Source organism: Neoarius graeffei, chromosome 16 (assembly GCF_027579695.1).
Source record: "Neoarius graeffei isolate fNeoGra1 chromosome 16, fNeoGra1.pri, whole genome shotgun sequence".
Taxonomy (NCBI): domain Eukaryota; kingdom Metazoa; phylum Chordata; class Actinopteri; order Siluriformes; family Ariidae; genus Neoarius; species Neoarius graeffei.
This window is the reverse complement of record NC_083584.1, coordinates 64,161,955-64,184,920: the sequence shown is the minus strand read 5'-3', so window position 1 is coordinate 64,184,920 and position 22,966 is coordinate 64,161,955. Positions and strand designations below refer to the sequence as shown.

Here is a 22,966-nt window from a genome sequence, read left to right as displayed (position 1 = left end):
CTTCTACTTCTACCTTTTCTTCTGGAAAACCCTACTATATACAATTCTACTACAACGGCTGCGGCTACAAGCTCTCCCTACCTGTGCACGGTTTTATGTTTTTTGTGTGTATTTTTGCGTGTTGTTCGTCTGTACCGGACTTCAATATCCACTACAACCGCATGGACTTACTGGACATTGGTTTCCAGCAGAAAATGACGGTTTGTAGCGATTTCCATCGCATGCACAACATTCCGGACGAGAAAAAAAAAAAAAACATTCCAGACGAGACCAGATTGCGAGACCAGCGGGGTCTCTGTGGATTGTTATCGGAAGCAAAGCGAAGGAGGCGGCGCCGGGAGCGGAAGCAAAAGCGAGGCTACAGGCAGAGCCGGCCTGTTGACTAAGCTCAGAAAACAGCCACTTAAATCTCCACTGCCAAGCCTCTACCTCTCCAACGCCAGAGCCATGTAAACAACACGGACGATTTGGAATTACCTTATTCTATAATCGGCTGGTCAGTGCTATACTCAATACTTAAGTGACTTACCCATCCAGTGAGGATCATTTTCTTGTTTACAAGATGCCACATCTGAGTCGCTGACAAATCCTGAATTTCTGTAAAGATAACTGTCCAGAGATTTATAAGCATGCAGTGCTTCACCACTGAACAGCGAGGGAAAGTTGATGAGGTAATTATACACGTCTGGGTATTCCGCTGGCAGTTCAAAATCGGTCGTGAAAACTCCGTCCAGTAAGCCATAAGGGTCACAAATCTGTAGATCGTTTATTTTAGACATATATCTAGTTCTGTTCATTAGAAAAATGAGCCGTGTAGTCCGTCGGTTGAAATTGATCCATTCTGTACATGAGTGCAGCAGTATTCAGCAGTGTTTTTGACCGACAAGATGGCGGTTGTGTACTTTCCAGTCACGTGACTGCAAGATCTCTATACATTGTCATTTAAAAGTTAAAATAAAATGACATAATAATGGACAATGACGGAATTTTTACGACCCTGTCCGTCAAAATGACGGACAATGAAAAAGTCTAATGCAACCACTGCGTAAACCCAACACCCTGAGAACACCATTCCTACAGTGAAGCATGGTGGTGGCAGCATCATGCTGTGGGGATATTTTTCATCTGCAGGGACAGGAAAGCTGGTCAGGACTGAAGGAAAGCTGTATGGCACTAAATACAGGACAATTCTGGAGGAAAACCTGTTTGAGTTGGCCAGAGGTTTGAGACTGGGACGAAGGTTCACGTTCCAGCAGGACAACGACCCTAAACACATTGCTAAAGCTACACTGGAGTGGTTTAAAGGGAAATATTTAAATGTCTTGGAATGGCCTAGTCAGAGCCCAGACCTCAATCCAATTGAGAATCTGTAGCATAACTTGAAGATTGCTGTACACCAACACAACCCATCTAACTTGGAGTTGGAGCAGTTTTGCCTTGAGGAATGGGCAACAATCCCAGTGGCTAGATGTGCTAAGCTAATAGAGACATACCCCAAGAGACTTGCAGCTGTAATTGCAGCAAAAGGTGGCTCTACAAAGAATTGACTTTGGGGTGAATACCTATGCACACTCCAGATTTCTGTTTTTTTTTTTCCATTTTAATTGTATGCATCACAATCAATTTTCACCTTTAAAGTGGTAGGCATGTTGTGTAAATGAAATAGTCCTAACCCTGCAAAAAATCCATTTTAATTCCAGCTTGTAATGCAACAAAACAGGACAAATACCCAGGGGGATGAATACTTTTGCAAGATACTGGATGCATCCTGCTGATTCAGTCACACACACATGATTCAAACGGACTCCTTCAGTTGATTCGACCAAACAACTCATATTTGACTCACATGATTCAGTGGATTCTTTTGGACTTTGACACTGTGTGTGGGATTAACACGATTAAAAAATCATCACTACAGAATACTCAGATTTTCAACATAAAAATCACAAGAATTTTTGATCTTGTTTTTCTTTTGTTTAAAAAGGATCCTTCATTAATGAGAGTCGACTCCCAAAAGATCCGGGAGTCGACTCTTTCGCCAACAACGCATCACTAATTAAAACACCCTCTCGAGGTGTGTGTGTGTGTGTGTGTTAATACACACATCTTGATATTTAGATGCTTTTTCCCCAAAAACACAACACGTTATACCAGTTTAATCCTCATCGAGGCTGTTAAAATGTTGAGAAAAATATTTGAAGCAGAAAAAAAAGACTTTAAAAGAAGAGGAGCAACAGGTGAAAGTGAAACTTAGAAAATCGTTATAAACGCGTCAAAATATCTGCTGAAGTATGTTTAATTCTTCAATTAAAAAAAGAGGTTCCTCTGTGCTTTATCATAATATTATCGCTTTTAAAAGGTTGGCTAGTTAGATAATCAACTAGCTAGCTTGTTAGCAACTGAAAAGCATCCATAGCAACGCTAGCTAGCCAGGACAAATATTCAGAAACATTATAAACAGCTCATTAGCCATTCATTTAGCTGATCAGGTTTAAACATTATGCTCAGACTGGTGTTAATAACAGCGTTGCTAGCAAGAAAAAAAAATTACGTTCAACCTCAAACCCTCTTTTCCAATCGTCAAAAGGCCACAAAGGAGCTTACTTTCGTCTCATGTAGACTATCAGAGATTATCCAAAAACACTACGTGTAGATAAAATTAACAGAAAAAGTAAAAACTATCATCTCGTTATCCTTTTGCTAAGCTAATCAGCTCTCTGTCAATAACACCCGGTAGCATTTTTGAGAAAATGGAAACCGTGGTAACCGCTGTCACTGCCACTTCACTAATGCGCATGCTCGACATTCACAGGCATGCGCACTCGGCTGAGCTCATAGCTGTAGAGACGAGTGAAACCATCTGGCCGCCATCTTACCACTCACATCGCATGTATTTGGCTTAGGTGTTAAACCGTGGTATCCGATCAAATTTCTCATCTCATTATCTCATCTCATTATCTCTAGCCGCTTTATCCTGTTCTACAGGGTCGCAGGCAAGCCGGAGCCTATCCCAGCTGACTACGGGCGAAAGGCGGGGTACACCCTGGACAAGTCGCCAGGTCATCACAGGGCTGACACATAGACACAGACAACCATTCACACTCACATTCACACCTACGGTCAATTTAGAGCCACCAGTTAACCTAACCTGCATGTCTTTGGACTGTGGGGGAAACCGGAGCACCCGGAGGAAACCCATGCGGACACGGGGAGAACATGCAAACTCCGCACAGAAAGGCCCTCGCCGGCCCCGGGGCTCGAACCCAGGACCTTCTTGCTGTGAGGCGACAGTGCTAACCACTACACCACCGTGCCGCCCATATTTCTCATCTGTGTTGCACAATTGTTTGCGCAGTGCTCTCCTTATTCTTTCTGAACGTTCTGCCTCTGTAAATGCTTTTCTTGCTGCATGTAAAGCAGATATGTGCTTGGCTACCCAAGTACAGTTCTCATCACATTGTGAGTTCTCATCACATTGTGCATGTAGAAATGCTCTTACTAGTGAATTCTACTGTCAATTCTTTACAGTTCAACTTCACCATGAGTTTAAGTGATCTCTGATCACGCTCAGTCAAGAGTTTTGTTGTTGTTGTTGTTTTTTTTAACAACCACATTTCTTCCACAAAGTTGATGTTTCACCACCATCCTTCCAGGTTTTAATAATGCACTGGACAGATCTTAACCCAATTCCAGTCATTTCAGCAATCTCCTTCGTTGTTTTCTTTGCTTGATCCAGGCCAATCATTTGACCTTCTGAAACACAGCAACATCTTTCCCCACATATTTTTCAGGATACGTCTTCTGACACGGTTGTTTAAGAAATGAGAATCTACTCACTGCATCAGTTTGGGTTAAAAGAATCGTTGCAGATGAAACATTAATCAATGCAGTAATTATCCAAAGGCTCTTAAGTACTTGCTTATTGATTGATGGAAGTGATTATTTCGAATATGAAAAGCAAAATCTCATCTCATCTCATTATCTCTAGCCGCTTTATCCTGTTCTACAGGGTCGCAGGCAAGCTGGAGCCTATCCCAGCTGACTACAGGCAAAAGGCGGGGTACACCCTGGACAAGTCACCAGGTCATCACAGGGCTGACACATAGACACAGACAACCATTCACACTCACATTCACACCTACGCTCAATTTAGAGTCACCAGTTAACCTAACCTGCATGTCTTTGGACTGTGGGGGAAACCGGAGCACCCGGAGGAAACCCACACGGACACGGGGAGAACATGCAAACTCCGCACAGAAAGGCCCTCGCCGGCCACGGGGCTCGAACCCGGACCTTCTTGCTGTGAGGCGACAGTGCTAACCACTACACCACCGTGCCACCCCTTCCCTTTCATTACCTTCTCTTATTTTCTCAACTTTACCCCCATTCCTTACATGTCTTTATTAGCACTCCCCTTCACTGTTATTAGTGTGCTTGGTCAAGCACACAAGGCAAGCACACTATTGTTGTTCTTAAGTTTACTTATTCTGCCTTATTCCGACACGTTTTTTGGATCCATTACTCCTCCTAGGGCAGGGGTGTCAAACCTGATCCATAAAGGGCCTTGTGGCTGCAGGTTTTCATTCCAGCCATGCAGCAGCACACCTGACTTGGCTCATTCAATCAACTGAACTGTCTTCACACAGTCAAATACTTGCAGCCACACCCACCCTTGATTAAAGGGTGGGTGTGTCAGTTGATTGAATAAGCCAAATCAGGGTGCTGCTGCATGGCTGGAATGAAAACCTGCAGCCACACGGCCCTTTATGGATCAGGTTTGACACCCCTGTCTAGGGCGTTCGAGATAGAGACACCGCTCCAACTCTGAGACATTTGGCCTGAAGTGGTGTAGTGTGCTTGTATACAGCTTTTGGATCAACGCACCCGTTCTCTCGTTCTACTCCTCCTAGGGCGTTCGAGATAGAGACACCGTTCCAACTCTGAGACGTCTGGCCCGAAGTGGTGTAGTGTGCTTGTATGCAGCTTTTGGATCAACGCACCCGTTCTCTCATTCTTGTCGTTTTTCTTTTGTTTTTTTTCCCATAGAGAATGAATAGGGCTCATGAATCGAATCGTCCTACTCGGACATGCTCCATCACAGATGCACCAAACCTCATATAATACTTCAGGCCAACTCCCCCGACACATACATGCAATCGGTTCTGACCCGCACTCATATTTTTCCTTTCTTTTTGCTCATCCCTTTTTCCTCCATAGGCTTGCATTGATTTTTGGCCCCATTGAAAATGAATGGTGTTTCAGGAGAAAAACTTTCACTCATCTCATTATCTCTAGCCGCTTTATCCTGTTCTACAGGGTCGCAGGCAAGCTGGAGCCTATCCCAGCTGACTACGGGCGAAAGGCGGGGTACACCCTGGACAAGTCGCCAGGTCATCACAGGGCTGACACATAGACACAGACAACCATTCACACTCACATTCACACCTACGGTCAATTTAGAGTCACCAGTTAACCTAACCTGCATGTCTTTGGACTGTGGGGGAAACCGGAGCACCCGGAGGAAACCCATGCGGACACGGGGAGAACATGCAAACTCCGCACAGAAAGGCCCTCGCCGGCCACGGGGCTCGAACCCAGACCTTCTTCTTCTTATATATATATAATAATGTCTAATAAAAATACTAATAATGATAAACTGAACACCTGCCGCATCAACAACAAACTGGTAAGTTAGGAGGAAGGTTCTTTCGCTGACGTCATATAGCTCCTCCTCCTCATTCGTCTCCTGGGTGCTGCAGCCCCGTCAAATTTGCCCAAATAGCCGCGTTTTTTATCATAACTTGTAAAATAGGCGCCTTCGTGAATTTATATATGGATCATCGGGAATTACTTTTTATGCTATAAAACATCGCCAAAGATGTCAAAAACGTGTCATCAGCACTTTAAAGGTCAATAGTAGTACTTTATAATCAATACGAAATATGATTGGGAGCCAATGCAGTGTGGATAAGACAGGCGTGATGTGGTCATATTTTCTAGTTCTAGTAAGGACTCTTGCTGCTGCATTTTGAACTAACTGGAGCTTGTTTATGCAGTTATTGGAACATCCAGACAGTAAGGCATTACAATAATCCAACCTGGAGGTAACGAAAGCATGAACTAGTTTTTCCGTGTCACGTAGTGACATTAAATTTCTTATCTTAGCAATATTTCTGAGATGAAAGAAAGCTATCCGGGTAATGTTATCAATGTGAGTTTCAAATGAAAGACTGGGGTCAATAATCACTCCGAGGTCTTTTACTGCTGCACATGAAGAAACAGAAAGGCCATCCAGAGTTACTGTGGAATCAGAAAACTTACTTCTAGCTGTATGTGGTCCTAGTACAAGTACTTCAGTCTTGTCAAAGTTAAGCAGAAGGAAATTAATAAGCATCCAGTGTCTAATGTCCTTAACACATTCCTCAATTCTATTAAGCTGGTGTCTCTCATCAGGTTTTGCAGAAACATACAACTGTGTGTCATCAGCATAACAGTGGAAACTAATACCATGCTTACGAATAATATCGCCCAGAGGTAACATATATAAAGAAAAAAGCAGTGGACCCAAGACAGAACCTTGTGGAACACCAAACTTTACCTCAGTACGTCTAGAAATATCACCATTTATATCAACATACTGATAACGATCAGTTAAATAAGAGCTGAGCCAGGAGAGGGCCGTTCCCTTAACTCCCACATTTTCTAGTCTATCCAGAAGAATGGAATGATCAATGGTATCAAATGCTGCACTAAGGTCAAGCAACACAAGCAGCGAGACACAGCCCTGATCAGACGCCAACAGTAGGTCGTTTACTACTTTAACCAGAGCTGTCTCTGTGCTATGATGAGGTCTAAATCCTGACTGATACATTTCATGGATGTTATTCCTATGTAAATATGAGCATAACTGCTGTGCCACAGCTTTTTCAAGGATCTTGGAGATAAAGGGGAGGTTTGATATTGGCCGATAATTGGACAGCTGACAGGGATCAAGGTCAGGTTTTTTAATCAGGGGTTTGATAACTGCTAGTTTAAAGGATTTGGGTGCATAGCCAATCCTAAGAGAAGAATTTATTATTTTTAGAAGCGGTTCAATTACTCCAGGCATTATCTGTTTGAATAGATGTGTCGGTAAGGGATCTAGTACGCAAGTTGAGGCTTTTGATGCCGAGATTAATGAAAGTAATTCAGTTTCTTTTAGGGGAGTAAAACATTCTAATTGCTGATCTGATACAGTTATATTGTTAACTACAGGGTCACTTACATTGTCTGACCTTAAATTAGTAGTTTGAATTTTTTGTCGGGAAATTTTTAATTTTGTCATTAAAAAATTCATGAAGTCGTTGCTACTACATACTACAGGTGTGCATGTGTGTATAGTGGACTTATTCCTGGTTAATTTTGCTACAGTATGAAATAGGAATCTAGGATTATTTTTGTTATCTTCTATTAAAGAGGATGTTGATCTCGCAACACTAAGAGCTTTTCTATACTTCAGGAAGCTCTCCTTCCACGCTAATTTGAACGCTACCAATTCTGTTTGACGCCATTTACGCTCCAATTTTCGAGTGGTCTGTTTTAATGTGCAAGTGTCATCATTATACCAGGGTGCTAATTTTTTGTCTCTGACCATTTTCCTTTTAAGAGGAGCTATGTTATCTAAAGTATGGTGGAATGTTGACTCTAAGCATTCAGTTGCCTGATCGAGTTCTGCAGGGGCTGACAGTGACCCAATCAAAGTTGATAACTCTGGGAGATCATTTATAAAGCTCTGTGCAGTAGTTGACATGAACGTACGTTTAATACAGTAGTGTGGTGAGGTGCATATATTATTACTCAGACATAGTTTGAATGAGATGAGATAATGATCTGAGATAACTTCAGACTGTGGAAGTATGACTATATTTTCTATGTTTAACCCGAATGTTAGTATTAGATCTAGAGTGTGACCACCATTATGGGTCGATCCTATGACATTCTGATTAACCCCTACTGAAACTAAAATGGACACAAACGCTGTTTTTAAAGGGTCTTCTGGGTTATCGAAGTGAATATTAAAATCCCCGACAACTAAAGCTTTGTCTAAGGAAATAACCAGATCTGAGATAAAATCTGCAAATTCAGAAACTAACTCAGAATATGGCCCCGAGGGCCTGTAAATGTCCCCGGGGGCCAGTTTATGCTTATTAATCTCATTGGTTAACATATCTGACCAAACCTCATCAACATTTTCTATTGGTCAGTACACCTCATGCTTCTCATATTTTTTATCAACCAGGCCAAACATTCCAGTACATGAATGCACAATTCAGGAAGAATTAAAACATATGAAAAAAAGTGATGCATCTTGGACAACACACTATTCAGAGTGGACAATACATGATTCAAAATGACTGGAGCCGAATCAGCATAAGATAAAGATTGATACAGGCTGCAGGTGCAGAACTAACACAACACATAATAATGTGATGCTGAATGCACAACACACTATTCATAGTGTAGAATACGGGATTCAAAATTACTTTGGTCAGACCAGCACAACACAAGAACAATACATGATTCAGAAAATAACAACCTTTCAGTAAGCTCAGTCTCAATGTCTTTATTGCATTTACTTGTTTACAGTAATTATGATCATTCATAAATCAATTTATTATTACTTTTAAGTAGGATCAACTTCATTTACTCTTTACTAAAATCAACATAACTAACTTTGAATCTATATATGGGTGATTCTTAGACTACGGGTACTTTTATGTTATTTGGTCATATTTTAAAAAATACTTATAATTTTGGACAAATTCCACTTTCTTTGTCACACTACCAATGAAACCCACTTAAAAATTTTTTACTAGCTTTCTATTATGATTTTTTCATACTTTTCAACCTCCTGGAAGGTGTCAAAATCACTGTTTTCTCCTTGTCGCACACCCAGACTTTTAAACTAAAAGACTGAAAATAAAGTTTAAGAATATGACTTAGCTGGTAATTATTAATGTACCTGTATTAAATAATAGTCACATAAATACAATGTCATATAATATTTCATTTGAGTCCATCATTAATATATTTTTTTATACAAAATATACCTGTCGCACAGTATTGGCGTCATTTCCACCACAACACTGTAATGTCCCTTTAAAAAGTTTGTGAGAAAGATTGTTTGTGTGGTTACCATGGAAATCTACACTGACATCAGAGCACATGTCGATCATGGAGGGCATTTAAATTTTCATTAAAAACTACTGAAGAAAAATCAAGGTAAATATTGCTTGATCAGTAAATACATTTATTGTACATCATTTCCAAACATGCTGTACTGTCATGGGTGTTTTTAAAGAGATGAAAATTTTAAGTTAAATAAGAGTATCTTGCATACATGAAATGCTAAGTATTAATTCAAAGCTAATCAGTGAAGCCATCTTCCATTTTTTCACAAAAAAGTGTAGAAATGTCATTTCCACCACTGTCATTTCCACCACACTGCTCTCTGTGGTGGAAAAGACAGTATGTGGTGGAAATGACATTTAGGATGATAACGTTCAGGTGACATGGATTGTGAAAGAAGATATATGTAATACTTAATATAATAGAACATGTTACATAATATTAGAATAGAAATTTTTAAATATTATACAATATTAATATATTTATTTCATTTAATGGCGGCACGGTGGTGTAGTGGTTAGCGCTGTCACCTCACAGCAAGAAGGTCCTGGGTTCGAGCCCCGGGGCCGGCGAGGGTCTTTCTGTGTGGAGTTTGCATGTTCTCCCCATGTCCGCGTGGGTTTCCTCCGGGTGCTCCGGTTTCCCCCACAGTCCAAAGACATGCAGGTTAGGTTAACTGGTGACTCTAAATTGACCGTAGGTGTGAATGTGAGTGTGAATGGTTGTCTGTGTCTATGTGTCAGCCCTGTGATGACCTGGCGACTTGTCCAGGGTGTACCCCGCCTTTCGCCCGTAGTCAGCTGGGATAGGCTCCAGCTTGCCTGCGACCCTGTAGAAGGATAAAGCGGCTACAGATAATGAGATGAGAATGGGGGATTTCATTTAATCTTTTTTTAAGATGCCGCCTAAAACAACAAAACAAAGGTCACAAGCCTATAGGGACAAGATAAAAGCTGACCCTCTCTCTCTCTCATACACTCAGTCACTCTCTCTTTCATACAGTACACTCACTCACTCTCTCATACACACTCTCTCTCATACACTCTCTCTCATACGCTCATACACTCACTCATACACTCACTCTCTCTCATACACTCTCACACACACACTTATAGGCCTAGACTGTTACACCCATCTAAGCCCCCTTCAGGTTCAGCATTGTGGGCATTGATACCCTGTTTTTAAGACCCTCTGTTAGATCATCTTTCTATTAGTAGGCAGTTCCATGATATGCCATGATACAAATCATACAATTTCAGGAGTTAGTTACAGTTTCAAGTACAGAGTGTTCATTTAAGAGACCAATTAGAAATTTTCAGAATCCACTTTTTAATATTTCTGCCTTAAGCCATAGGTTTAATGAGTTATTTGCAGCCTATGAACTGTACTCATTCATGTTTGAGACATCAAGTCAAACTGTTTGATGAAATTCAGATATTGGCTTGGCACTAAACTAAAAACAGGTGTGTTTAATTATTTTGTGAACTGTGAAATGAGTTTTATAATTTTTCTAATAAATATACTTTTATGTCAATTCATTGTCATTTCCACAACACCTGGTCATTTCCACCACCACATGTCATTTCCATCACCACACATATTTTTTTAAAATATTCAAACAGTTCTCATCACACATTAAAACTATATGCACAGTTTCTGAGATCTTGTGTTATTTAACATAAAAAAATAATGCTATTTATTTTCTAACAAGGTCCTACCCAAACCAACGTTAAGTTTCCCACTGTGACAGGTGTTCAATACAGCATTTGGTCCATAGGACAGTTAATTTCTCTCATTTAAAAATGCATGGTTGTTTTATATCATGGACAAATGGGTAAAGTTACTTACAAACATGATCCTAAACAATTATTAAATGGTGTAATTTATTCTACTTTTACTTTACAGTTGTAGATTGACATGTGGTGGAAATGACGTTTCTTCACTGCGGGTCAGATAAAATGTCAAAAATAACAATTTGTCTTGTAATCTAAGTTTGAACTCTTACATATCTTAAAACTAGGTATGTTATTTAAATGTATGATACTGAATTAGGTAAATTTTGAAAAAGTTTTTTTTCATCAACTTCACAATGGTAAAAGTGCCCCTAGTTGAAGAAACGCCCATATAATCAACATAAGATAAATCAGTGTGTGTGTGTGGTTACATATGCATAAAGATGCCAACATTACATCACAAGTAAGCTAGCTATCTAAATTAATATATGTTAGCTAGCTGGCTAAGAAGTTCCATTTCCCTGCCATGTAAGCACTTTAAATGGCGTTTTTTCCCTGTTTTGACATGTAGATTGTGTCTGACTCGGACCATAAGCCTTACCCCTTTTCTACGAAGGCAGTTCGACAGCCAGTTCAGAGTCTGTGCCTGATCTCAAAGCAGTACTTTGCATTTCAATAACGAACCGACTCCCAGCCAGGAAACCTGGTGCACCAACACTTCGCTGGTCAAGAACCATGAATCTCTTATGTCAGGGCCTGGGGATGGCATGACCATGATCAATCAGAACAACTAAAACTATCAATCTAAATTAATCCTCTGCCAAATAAAACTCGAACGTAGAGTTGCAGCTGAGAGACAGATGTTGGGCAACAAGATTAATGAGTTGCTCACCCATTTTCCCGGCTTGTGATTTCATTGTGTGATATTAATGGAACCCAGTGGAAAACCCTCATTTGATCGGTCAGGTAAATCGTTTTCGCATGAAAAATTTTGCAACAAAAAAGATGAATATGAATTTTTTTTTCCACGGCACCGAATTTCATTCTTGGTGTTTAAAGGCTATTAATAAACATCTGTATTTAATGACAGCCGTGATTATACCTGGACAGCCTGCACAAGTAAAGTGCAGGGAAACACTCATGCTTGGCGCTAGGCATCCTGGGAAAGCAGAGATGGATACAGAGACATAATGACGTGGCTCGATGCTGGCTCTCTAGCCCATGGAAAAGCAAATGTGTTTTTAGAAGATTCGCAAATTGAACCAGCACTAGCACCAGCCCATAACTAGCACCATTCACACTGGGGGGAAAGGGAGTACCTGAAGTCTCCACTCACACTGACTTGAGGAAGACATTTACTTTATTCATCTGTCTCTATTTCTTTCTCACACACAATATTCTGTGCTTCATGCACCTCAACAGTGTCATCATGTTTTGCTTTTAAAAGTCTGCCTGTGCAAAATTAACAGTGAAACACACCAATCCTGGATCCCCCCGATTTCAGTAATGGTGCACGTTGATCTGATTATTTTCATCTAGGCTGAGTTGGACCAAACCATTTGTAGATGGGGGATCCTGGTAGCGCGTCAACAGAGGTCTGGGATACAGTTAAGGAGAACAGACAAATGCATGTGATGATGTGTAGATACGCAGTATTGTCAAGTAAATATTTATCTACGACAACAGTCTCTACAGGACAACAGTGCTCCAATCCCTTCAGACTTCAAAGAGGCACCCGGAAAAGTTGTCCTCTCTCCCCACTGCTTTTTGCTTTGTTTCTTGAGCCCTTAGCCCAGATGATCAGATTAGATACTGTCCTCTCCCCAATTTCTGTCAAAGGCATAAATCATCATATCTCTCTATGTGGATGATATTGCTCTTTATATTTCAGATTTAGTACAATCAATCCCAAGATGTCTCCAGATCTTCAATGACTTCAGTAAACTAAGTGGATATAAAATAAATTGGTCCAAATCTGTCCTGATGCCACTTAATGATGCAGCCAAAAATACTTGTACACCATCTCACATACCTGTTGTTTCTGAACTAACATATTTGGGAATACGAATATCTGGGTCACTTCAGCAGATTGTAACACAGAACTCATCTCATTATCTCTAACCGCTTTATCCTGTTCTACAGGGTCGCAGGCAAGCTGGAGCCTATCCCAGCTGACTATGGGCAAAAGGCGGGGTACACCCCAGACAAGTCACCAGGTCATCACAGGGCTGATACATAGACACAGACAACCATTCACACTCACATTCACACCTACGGTCAATTTAGAGTCACCAGTTAACCTAACCTGCACGTCTTTGGACTGTGGGGGAAACCGGAGCACCCGGAGGAAACCCACGCGGACAACATGCAAACTCCGCACAGAAAGGCCCTCGCTGGCCACGGGGCTTGAACCCGGACCTTCTTGCTGCGAGTCGACAGCGCTAACCACTACACCACCGTGCCGCCCTAAAACAGAACTACACACTGATATTTGATAATATTAAGTATGACTTGCAGAGATGGGCACCGTTAAGTCTAACAATACAAGGTCAAATTGCCACTGTAAAAATGAATATTCTTCCTAGGTTAAATTTCATATATGCTATGCTGCCACTTTCTCCTCCTCAAACATTTTTTCTCTGAACTGAAATGCCTAATTTGTTCATTTATCTGGAACAATAAATCTTTCATTCTCATCTCATTATCTCTAGCCGCTTTATCCTGTTCTACAGGGTCACAGGCAAGCTGGAGCCTATCCCAGCTGACTACGGGCGAAAAGCGGGGTACACCCTGGACAAGTCGCCAGGTCATCACAGGGCTGACACATAGACACAGACAACCATTCACACTCACATTCACACCTACGGTCAATTTAGAGTCACCAGTTAACCTAACCTGCACGTCTTTGGACTGTGGGGGAAACCGGAGCACCCGGAGGAAACCCACGCAGACATGGGGAGAACATGCAAACTCCACACAGAAAGGCCCTCGCCGGCCACGGGGCTCGAACCCGGACCTTCTTGCTGTGAGGCGACAGCGCTAACCACTACACCACCGTGCCGCCGGAACAATAAATGCCCAAGAATTAAATTTTCAACACTACAGCAGCCTAAAGACAAAGGGGGTCTCTCACCTCCCAAACTTCAAACTGTATTTTTGGGTGTTCCAAATAAAATCCCTAAGAGTTTGGATGGACACAAGCTTAAAAGTGATGTGGCAAAGCCTAGAGGAACAGTCTTGTCCACCCTCACCGTCTTGAAGATATTTTATTCACTGGAATCCCAAAGGGTCAATCTAAAACCAAGTATAACTACAGTGGGGCAAAAAAGTATTTAGTCAGCCACCAATTGTGCAAGTTCTCCCACTTAAAAAGATGAGAGGCGCCTGTAATTTTCATCATATGTACACTTCAACTATGAGAGACAGAATCAGGGGAAAGAATCCAGGAAATCACATTGTAGGATTTTTAATGAATTAATTGATAAATTCCTCTGTAAAATAAGTATTTGATCACCTACAAACAAGCAAGCTTTCTGGCTCTCACAGACCTGTAACTTCTTCTTTAAGAGGCTCCGCTGTCCTCCACTCGTTACCTGTATTAATGGCACCTGTTTGAACTCGTTATCAGTATAAAAGACACCTGTCCACAACCTCAAACAGTCACACTCCAAACTCCACTATGGCCAAGACCAAAGAGCTGTCAAAGGACACCAGAAACAAAATTGTAGACCTGCACCAGGCTGGGAAGACTGAATCTGCAATAGGTAAGCAGCTTGGTGTGAAGAAATCAACTGTGGGAGCAATTATTAGAAAATGGAAGACATACAAGGCCACTGATAATCTCCCTCGATCCGGGGCTCCATGCAAGATCTCACCCCGTGGGGTCAAAATGATCACAAGAACGGGTGAGCAAAAATCCCAGAACCACACGGGGGGACCTAGTGAATGACCTGCAGAGAGCTGGGACCAAAGTAACAAAGGCTACCATCAGTAACACACTACGCCGCCAGGGACTCAAATCCTGCAGTGCCAGACGTGTCCCCCTGCTTAAGCCACTACATGTCCAGAACCGTCTGAAGTTTGCTAGAGAGCATTTGGATGATCCAGAAGAGGATTGGGAGAATGTCATATGGTCAGATGAAACCAATATAGAACTTTTTGGTAAAAACTCAACTTGTCGTGTTTGGAGGAGAAAGAATGCTGAGTTGCATCCAAAGAACACCATACCTACTGTGAAGCATGGGGGTGGAAACATCATGCTTTGGGGCTGTTTTTCTGCAAAGGGACCAGGACGACTGATCCGTGTAAAGGAAAGAATGAATGGGGCCATGTATCGTGAGATTTTGAGTGAAAACCTCCTTCCATCAGCAAGGGCATTGAAGATGAAACATGGCTGGGTCTTTCAGCATGACAATGATCCCAAACACACCACCCGGGCAACGAAGGAGTGGCTTCGTAAGAAGCATTTCAAGGTCCTGGAGTGGCCTAGCCAGTCTCCAGATCTCAACCCCATAGAAAATCTTTGGAGGGAGTTGAAAGTCCGTGTTGCCCAGCGACAGCCCCAAAACAAACATCACTGCTCTAGAGGAGATCTGCATGGAGGAATGGGCCAAAATACCAGCAACAGTGTGTGAAAACCTTGTGAATACTTACAGAAAACGTTTGACCCGTCATTGCCAACAAAGGGTATATAACAAAGTATTGAGATGAACTTTTGTTTTTGACCAAATACTTATTTTCCACCATAATTTGCAAATAAATTCTTTAAAAATCAGACAATGTGATTTTCTGGATTTTTTTTTTCTCATTTTGTCTCTCATAGTTGAGGTATTCCTATGATGAAAATTACAGGCCTCTCTCATCTTTTTAAGTGGGAGAACTTGCACAATTGGTGACTGACTAAATACTTTTTTGCCCCACTGTATATTGTTCTTAACTTACTGAACATATGGCATGACATTGAAAATTATATGGGAAGCTCACTCAGACTTGCCAATCAATCTCCTATGTGGAAAAATTACAATCTTCTGACTGACAATAAACCCTTCACATGTAAATCTTGGGTTGACAAAGGTGTCATTCTTTTAAAAGACATCTTTAATGAGAATGGCCTCAGAACATTCTAGGACATAAGACACTGTTACTCACTACCTGCTTCTTCTTATTTTATGTCTCAGATTAAGATCTGCACTTCAAGCATATGGTGTTCCTTGGGGGAAGAATATCCGTCCTCATTCACTGTCAAAATGGCTACTCCCAAATGTAGATAGATTTATTTCACCTATATACAGGGGCTTACTGGCTCACACCTACAAGCCACCCCCGGTTAATTTAATATGGGACTGTGGCAGCGGGGGCGTGGTCGAGCACCGGTCTGTGACAGGAGGGCGGAGTCAGGGAAGGTAAGTGGCAGATTCACTTCACCTGAGAGCAATTAACCTGTGTTTGTGTGTCTTCCCAGGGACCGCGCCCTATTTAGGGAGGGAGAGCGAGAGCAGAGGAGATCTCTCCCGAACCAGACACCTGATGTGTGTGTGTGTCTGCGTAAACCCTATTGTGTCCCCTGAAAAGTGGAACAATAAAACTGTTTGTTGAACCTGATCTCTGTCCTGCCGTCCTCTGTGCTCCACCCACACCTAGGGAAAGCTACAGTGGTGCTGAAACCCGGGATATGGAGCACCAACCCAGCAGCCCCATGGAATCCTCCCCGTTCACCGACCTGGTCCACGCCCTCGCCACGGCTCAGCAAAGCCAGCACCAGGCGCTCGTCACACTCCGAAAGGAACAAGAGCGGTGCTTCGATGCCCTGGTGCTGGCCCAGCAAGAAGATCGCAAGGCGTTCCGGCGTCTCCTCGCGTCGGCGGGGCCCACCAGCGCTCCGGCCGCGGGCCCGTCTCCCCTCACCTTAACTAAGATGGGCCCGCAGGATGACCCCGAGGCTTTCTTCACGTTATTCGAGCAGGTCGCTGAAGCCTCGGGGTGGCCGATGGAGCAGCGCGCGGCACGCCTCCTCCCCCTCCTGACGGGAGAGGCGCAGCTGGCTGCACTACAGCTCCCCGCCGATCGCCGGCTGGCCTACGCCGACCTTCGCCGGGCTGTCCTTCAGCGCATGGGGCGCACGCCGGAGCAGCAGCGCCAGCGCTTCCGCGCGCTGCGGATGGAGGAAGTCGGCAGCCCGTTCGCGTTCGGCCAGCAGCTCCGGGACGCCTGCTGGCGGTGGCTGAGGGCCGAAGATCGCGACGCCGAGGGAATCGTCGATCAGGTGGTACTGGAACAGTTCATCGCCCGCTTACCAGCAGGAGCCGCGGAGTGGGTCCAGTGCCACCGCCCGGCGTCGCTGGATCAGGCAGTCGAGCTGGCGGAGGATCATCTGGCGGCTGTCTCGGCGGCAGGACAGCGGATGTCGACATCTCTTCTCTCCTCTTCTCTTTCTCTCTCTCTCTCCCCTCCTTCTGTGTCCCGTCCTCGCCCCATTCCCCCACCGCGGAGGCGGGGGCCGGCACCACCCCTGCCGGCCCGCCGCACCCGCGGTGCCCTCCCGTTTCTCCCTTCTGTGTCTGTCTCTCCCCCACCTCAGGTGAGTGAGCCCCAGAGCACCGGTGCAGAGGGGAAGCCCGGGCCGGTTTGCTGGCGCTGCGGGGAACCGGACCACCTTCAACAGCAGTGCACAGCAATGGAAGTGGGCGCGGTGGTTCGGATCCCCGACGCGCCAGAGGCCGCCCTCGATCGGGCCGGAGCGTATCGCATACCGGTGAGTATCCAAGGGGCTACATATCAGGCGTTGGTGGATTCTGGTTGTAATCAGACCTCAATTCGCCAAAGCCTGGTTCAAAACGAGGCATTGGGGGGAGCACAAGGGGTGAAGGTTTTGTGTGTGCACGGGGATGTTCACAGCTACCCTTTGGTGTCGGTCCATATTATTTTCAGAGGGGAAAAATTTATAGTGAAGGCGGCGGTTAATCCTCGCCTTACCCACTCATTAATTTTGGGGACTGATTGGCCGGGATTTCGGGGTTTAATGACGCGCCTAGTAGAGAGTGGGTCCTGCCAGTTGACAGGGGGAGGTCCCGGTGTCGTTTTGGCGGGAGCAGCTGTCGCGGAGCCGTCTACGTCATCTCCGCGTCAGGGTGAGGAGCCACCGGCTCCTCCTCTCTCTATTGGGGAATCCCTCGCGGATTTCCCATTAGAGCAGTCGCGAGACGAGACTCTGCGGCATGCGTTTGACCAAGTGAGAGTAATCGATGGTCAAACGCTCCAGCCGAACGCCACCCCGTCCTTCCCCTACTTCGCGATTATGAAGGATAGGTTATACCGAGTGACGCAGGACACTCAAACTAAAGAGCGAGTCACGCAGCTTTTGATTCCAAAGAGCCGCCGGGAATTGGTATTCCAGGCGGCTCACTTTAATCCCATGGCTGGACACTTAGGGCAGGATAAAACACTAGCCCGAATAATGGCCCGATTCTATTGGCCGGGGATTCGCGGCGATGTCCGTAGGTGGTGTACGGCATGCCGCGAATGCCAGTTAGTAAATCCAGCGGCCATTCCAAAAGCGCCATTCCGCCCTCTACCGTTAATCGAGACCCCGTTTGAAAGAATTGGGATGGATCTCGTCGGGCCATTAGATCGGTCAGCACGAGGGTACCGCTTTATATTAGTTCTAGTGGACTATGCAACGCGATACCCGGAAGCAGTGCCTCTGCGCAATATCTCAGCACGCAGTATTGCAGAGGCACTCTTCCGCGTCATCTCCCGAGTTGGAATCCCGAAAGAGATTCTGACTGATCAAGGCACTATGTTTATGTCACGAACACTACGCGAACTGTATGGGTTATTGGGGATTAAGCCGATCCGCACCAGTGTATATCACCCACAAACGGACGGTTTAGTAGAACGGTTCAACCGCACCCTCAAAAATATCATTAAAAAATTCGTAAGTGAGGACGCACGTAATTGGGATAAGTGGCTCGAACCCTTGCTGTTCTCAGTGCGAGAGGTCCCTCAAGCCTCCACGGGGTTCTCCCCGTTCGAATTATAATATGGGCGTAAGCCGCGCGGCATCCTAGACGTGCTGCGGGAAAATTGGGAGGAGGGACCTTCACAAAGTAAGAATGAAATTCAGTACGTTATGGACCTGCGCGCAAAACTCCACACGCTCACCCACCTAACTCAGGAGAATTTGCGGCAGGCCCAGGAACGGCAAGCCCGCCTGTACAACAAGGGTACGCGCCTTAGAGAGTTCACACCGGGAGATAAAGTACTCGTACTCTTGCCCACGTCGAGCTCCAAATTAATCGCCAAGTGGCAAGGACCCTTTGAGGTCACACGGCGAGTCGGGGATGTCGACTATGAGGTGAGGCGAACAGACAGGGGTGGGGCGCTACAGATTTACCACCTCAATCTGCTCAAACTCTGGAACGAGGAGGTCCCCGTGGCGTTGGTGTCGGTAGTTCCGGAGAAGGCGGAGCTGGGGCCGGAGGTTCAAAAAGGGAATTTGGCATCACGTACCTCTCCGGTCCCCTGTGGAGACCACCTCTCCCCGACCCAACTCACGGAGGTCGCCCAGTTGCAGGCCGAGTTTTCGGATGTGTTCTCGCCCCTGCCCGGTCGCACTAACCTCATAGAACACCACATAGAGACACCCCCGGGGGTGGTAGTGCGTAGCCGCCCTTATAGACTACCCGAACACAAAAAAAAGGTGGTTCGGGAAGAACTTCAGGCCATGCTCGAAATGGGCATCGTTGAGGAGTCCCACAGCGACTGGAGCAGCCCGGTGGTCTTGGTTCCCAAGGCCGACGGCTCGGTCCGGTTCTGTGTGGACTATAGAAAAGTCAACGCGGTGTCTAAATTCGACGCGTACCCAATGCCTCGTATTGATGAGCTGCTCGATCGACTAGGCACGGCTCACTTTTACTCGACACTGGATTTAACGAAGGGATATTGGCAGATCCCCTTGACTCCATTATCCCGGGAGAAAACGGCCTTTTCCACACCGTTCGGCTTACACCAGTTCGTCACACTTCCGTTTGGGCTGTTTGGGGCGCCCGCTACGTTTCAGCGGCTGATGGACCGGGTCCTCCGGCCCCACGCCACCTATGCGGCCGCCTACCTGGACGACATTATCGTTTATAGTAACGACTGGCAGCGGCACCTGCAACACCTGAGGGCCGTCCTTAGGTCGCTGAGACGGGCGGGACTCACGGCCAACCCAAAGAAGTGTGCGATTGGGCGGGTGGAAGTACGGTATCTGGGCTTCCACTTGGGCAATGTGCAGGTGCGTCCCCAAATTAATAAGACAGCAGCGATTGCGGCCTGCCCGAGGCCCAAGACCAAAAAGGGGGTGAGACAGTTCCTGGGGCTGGCTGGCTACTATCGTAGGTTTATACCTAATTATTCGGACGTCACCAGCCCGCTGACTGACCTCACTAAAAAGGGGGCGCCAGATCCGGTCCAGTGGACGGAGCAGTGCCAGCGGGCTTTCTCTGAGGTAAAGGCTGCACTGTGTGGGGGGCCACTTTTACACTCCCCTGACTTCTCTCTCCCTTTTATGTTACAGACGGATGCGTCGGACAGAGGGCTGGGGGCCGTTTTGTCCCAGCAGGTGGAGGGGGAGGATCGCCCGGTCCTATACATCAGCCGGAAGCTGTCAGTGCGTGAGGGGCGCTACAGCACGATTGAGAAGGAGTGCCTGGCGATCAAATGGGCGGTCCTCGCCCTCCGGTACTACCTGCTGGGGCGCTCTTTCACCCTCTGTTCGGACCACGCGCCCCTCCAGTGGCTCCACCGCATGAAAGATGCCAACGCGCGGATCACCCGTTGGTATCTGGCGCTCCAACCCTTTAATTTCAAGGTGGTCCACAGGCCGGGGGCGCAGATGGTCGTGGCGGACTTCCTCTCCCGTCAAGGGGGGGGGGGAGTCGGCTGCGGGCCGGACGGCTGCCCGGCCTGAGTCGGGCGGTGGGGGTATGTGGCAGCGGGGGCGTGGTCGAGCACCGGTCTGTGACAGGAGGGCGGAGTCAGGGAAGGTAAGTGGCAGATTCACTTCACCTGAGAGCAATTAACCTGTGTTTGTGTGTCTTCCCAGGGACCGCGCCCTATTTAGGGAGGGAGAGCGAGAGCAGAGGAGATCTCTCCCGAACCAGACACCTGATGTGTGTGTGTGTCTGCGTAAACCCTATTGTGTCCCCTGAAAAGTGGAACAATAAAACTGTTTGTTGAACCTGATCTCTGTCCTGCCGTCCTCTGTGCTCCACCCACACCTAGGGAAAGCTACAGGGACAAAGAGTTGATTAGGTATGGGTCCACTCCCAACTGGACGTGGATATGGGAGGGCATCCCTTCATTGTCCAAGAATCCTGCGCACCAGTTAATTCATTTCAAATTGATACACAGAGCCTATACTACACCGTACCTACTGCACAAAATGGGAAGAACCTCAAGCCCTCTATGCACACATTGTAATTCTGATCAAATAGGCACATACTTTCACATGTTTTGAGAGTGTCCTCCAATATCAAGGTTTTGGGATTTTGTATCACAGACAATATCAGACATTATCCACACAGATTGTCCAAAAACACCTTGTTTATGCTTATTGAATGACGACTATTCTTTAGACTTTAGCGTTACTCAATGGCGAACCCTGTGTGCCGGATTGACAGCTGCCAAAAAAAAAGAAAAAAAAAACATTCTAAAGCACTGGTTTAATCCCCAGCTACCCATGAACTCAAATTGGCTCTCTGATTTAAAAAATATTGCACTGCTAGAATGCTCCACAGCTAGAATCAATAAAGCTAAACCTCATACCATTACCTCTTGGAACATTGTCATAGAAGAACTTTCTGAAAAACTGCAGGTGTCTGTATTTTAATTTTTGATGGCTGTATATCTGCTATGTTTTATTTATCTTTTTTTAATGAGCTCACTTTCCCTGTTGTATATAGTTTTCTTCTGGTCTTTTGTCTTCTATACTTATCGGCTCAATAAAAATTGTTGATCACAAAAAAGTAAATATTTATAAGTACTCAAGTACTCATGGAAACTATCACAATTAAAATCTTAGCATTTATACAGACTAATGTAATGAGTTGTATATGAAGTGTGTGTGTGTAAAAGGATACACATTAGTGTCTTTCCGTTGTGTCTCCAGCCATCTTTTGTTGCCCTCGATCAGTCCCTGCAGTCTCCCACTGTCCAACTCTGATGATGTAGACTGCATGATGGAGGAGACACTACACACACACGTATCATTTACACCATATCAAGAGAACACCAATAATCTGTCACCATGCTTGTGCATGTATTTTTCACCTTGGTGGAATGTATCCAGAATATGCTGTGTGAGCTCTTGTGGAAAAGGAGGTGCTGGTGTCCATGGAAACCCCTGCAATCGACAGAGACTGACATTGCATTCGATCCTTATTAAACATACGTACTGTATCTATGCATGTATCTTCACATGCTACAGTGGGGCAAAAAAGTATTTAGTCAGCCACCAATTGTGCAAGTTCTCCCACTTAAAAAGATGAGAGAGGCCTGTAATTTTCATCATAGGTACACTTCAACTATGAGAGACAGAATGGGGGGAAAGAATCCAGGAAATCACATTGTCTGATTTTTAATGAATTAATTGGTAAATTCCTCGGTAAAATAAGTATTTGGTCACCTACAAACAAGCAAGATTTCTGGCTCTCGCAGACCTGTAACAACTTCTTTAAGAGGCTCCGCTGTCCTCCACTCGTTACCTGTATTAATGGCACCTGTTTGAACTCGTTATCAGTATAAAAGACACCTGTCCACAACCTCAAACAGTCACACTCCAAACTCTACTATGGCCAAGACCAAAGAGCTGTCAAAGGACACCAGAAACAAAATTGTAGACCTGCACCAGGCTGGGAAGACTGAATCTGCAATAAGTAAGCAGCTTGGTGTGAAGAAATCAACTGTGGGAGCAATTATTAGAAAATGGAAGACATACAAGACCACTGATAATCTCCCTCGATCTGGGGCTCCACGCAAGATCTCACCCCGTGGGGTCAAAATGATCACAAGAATGGTGAGCAAAA

General features: G+C 45.0%; 2 protein-coding genes and 1 long non-coding RNA gene across 6 annotated transcripts in view; all 3 read right to left on the bottom strand.

The window, feature by feature from the left end:
• The window catches only part of LOC132900970 (centrosomal protein of 164 kDa-like), a 79,322-nt gene extending 76,559 nt beyond the window's left edge, over positions 1–2,763 (bottom strand). For all 4 annotated transcript variants that reach the window (XM_060943375.1, XM_060943377.1, XM_060943376.1 and 1 more), the window contains exon 1: positions 2,605–2,763. The gene's annotated coding sequence lies outside the window, so the exon portion shown is untranslated. The remainder of the gene's footprint in view (positions 1–2,604) is intronic.
• Positions 2,764–11,997: 9,234 nt separating this feature from the next.
• Positions 11,998–22,284, bottom strand: LOC132900973 (uncharacterized). The gene is made up of 3 exons (XR_009656821.1): positions 22,212–22,284; positions 22,022–22,132; positions 11,998–12,498 (listed from the first exon to the last, which is right to left on the bottom strand). It is a non-coding gene; the product is annotated as an uncharacterized LOC132900973 (long non-coding RNA).
• Positions 22,285–22,355: 71 nt separating this feature from the next.
• LOC132900274 (trichohyalin-like) overlaps positions 22,356–22,966 on the bottom strand; it is a 31,759-nt gene continuing 31,148 nt past the window's right edge. Inside the window, exon 22 of the mRNA XM_060942279.1 lies at positions 22,356–22,362. Within this exon, the coding sequence (XP_060798262.1) occupies positions 22,356–22,362 (7 nt within the window). The remainder of the gene's footprint in view (positions 22,363–22,966) is intronic.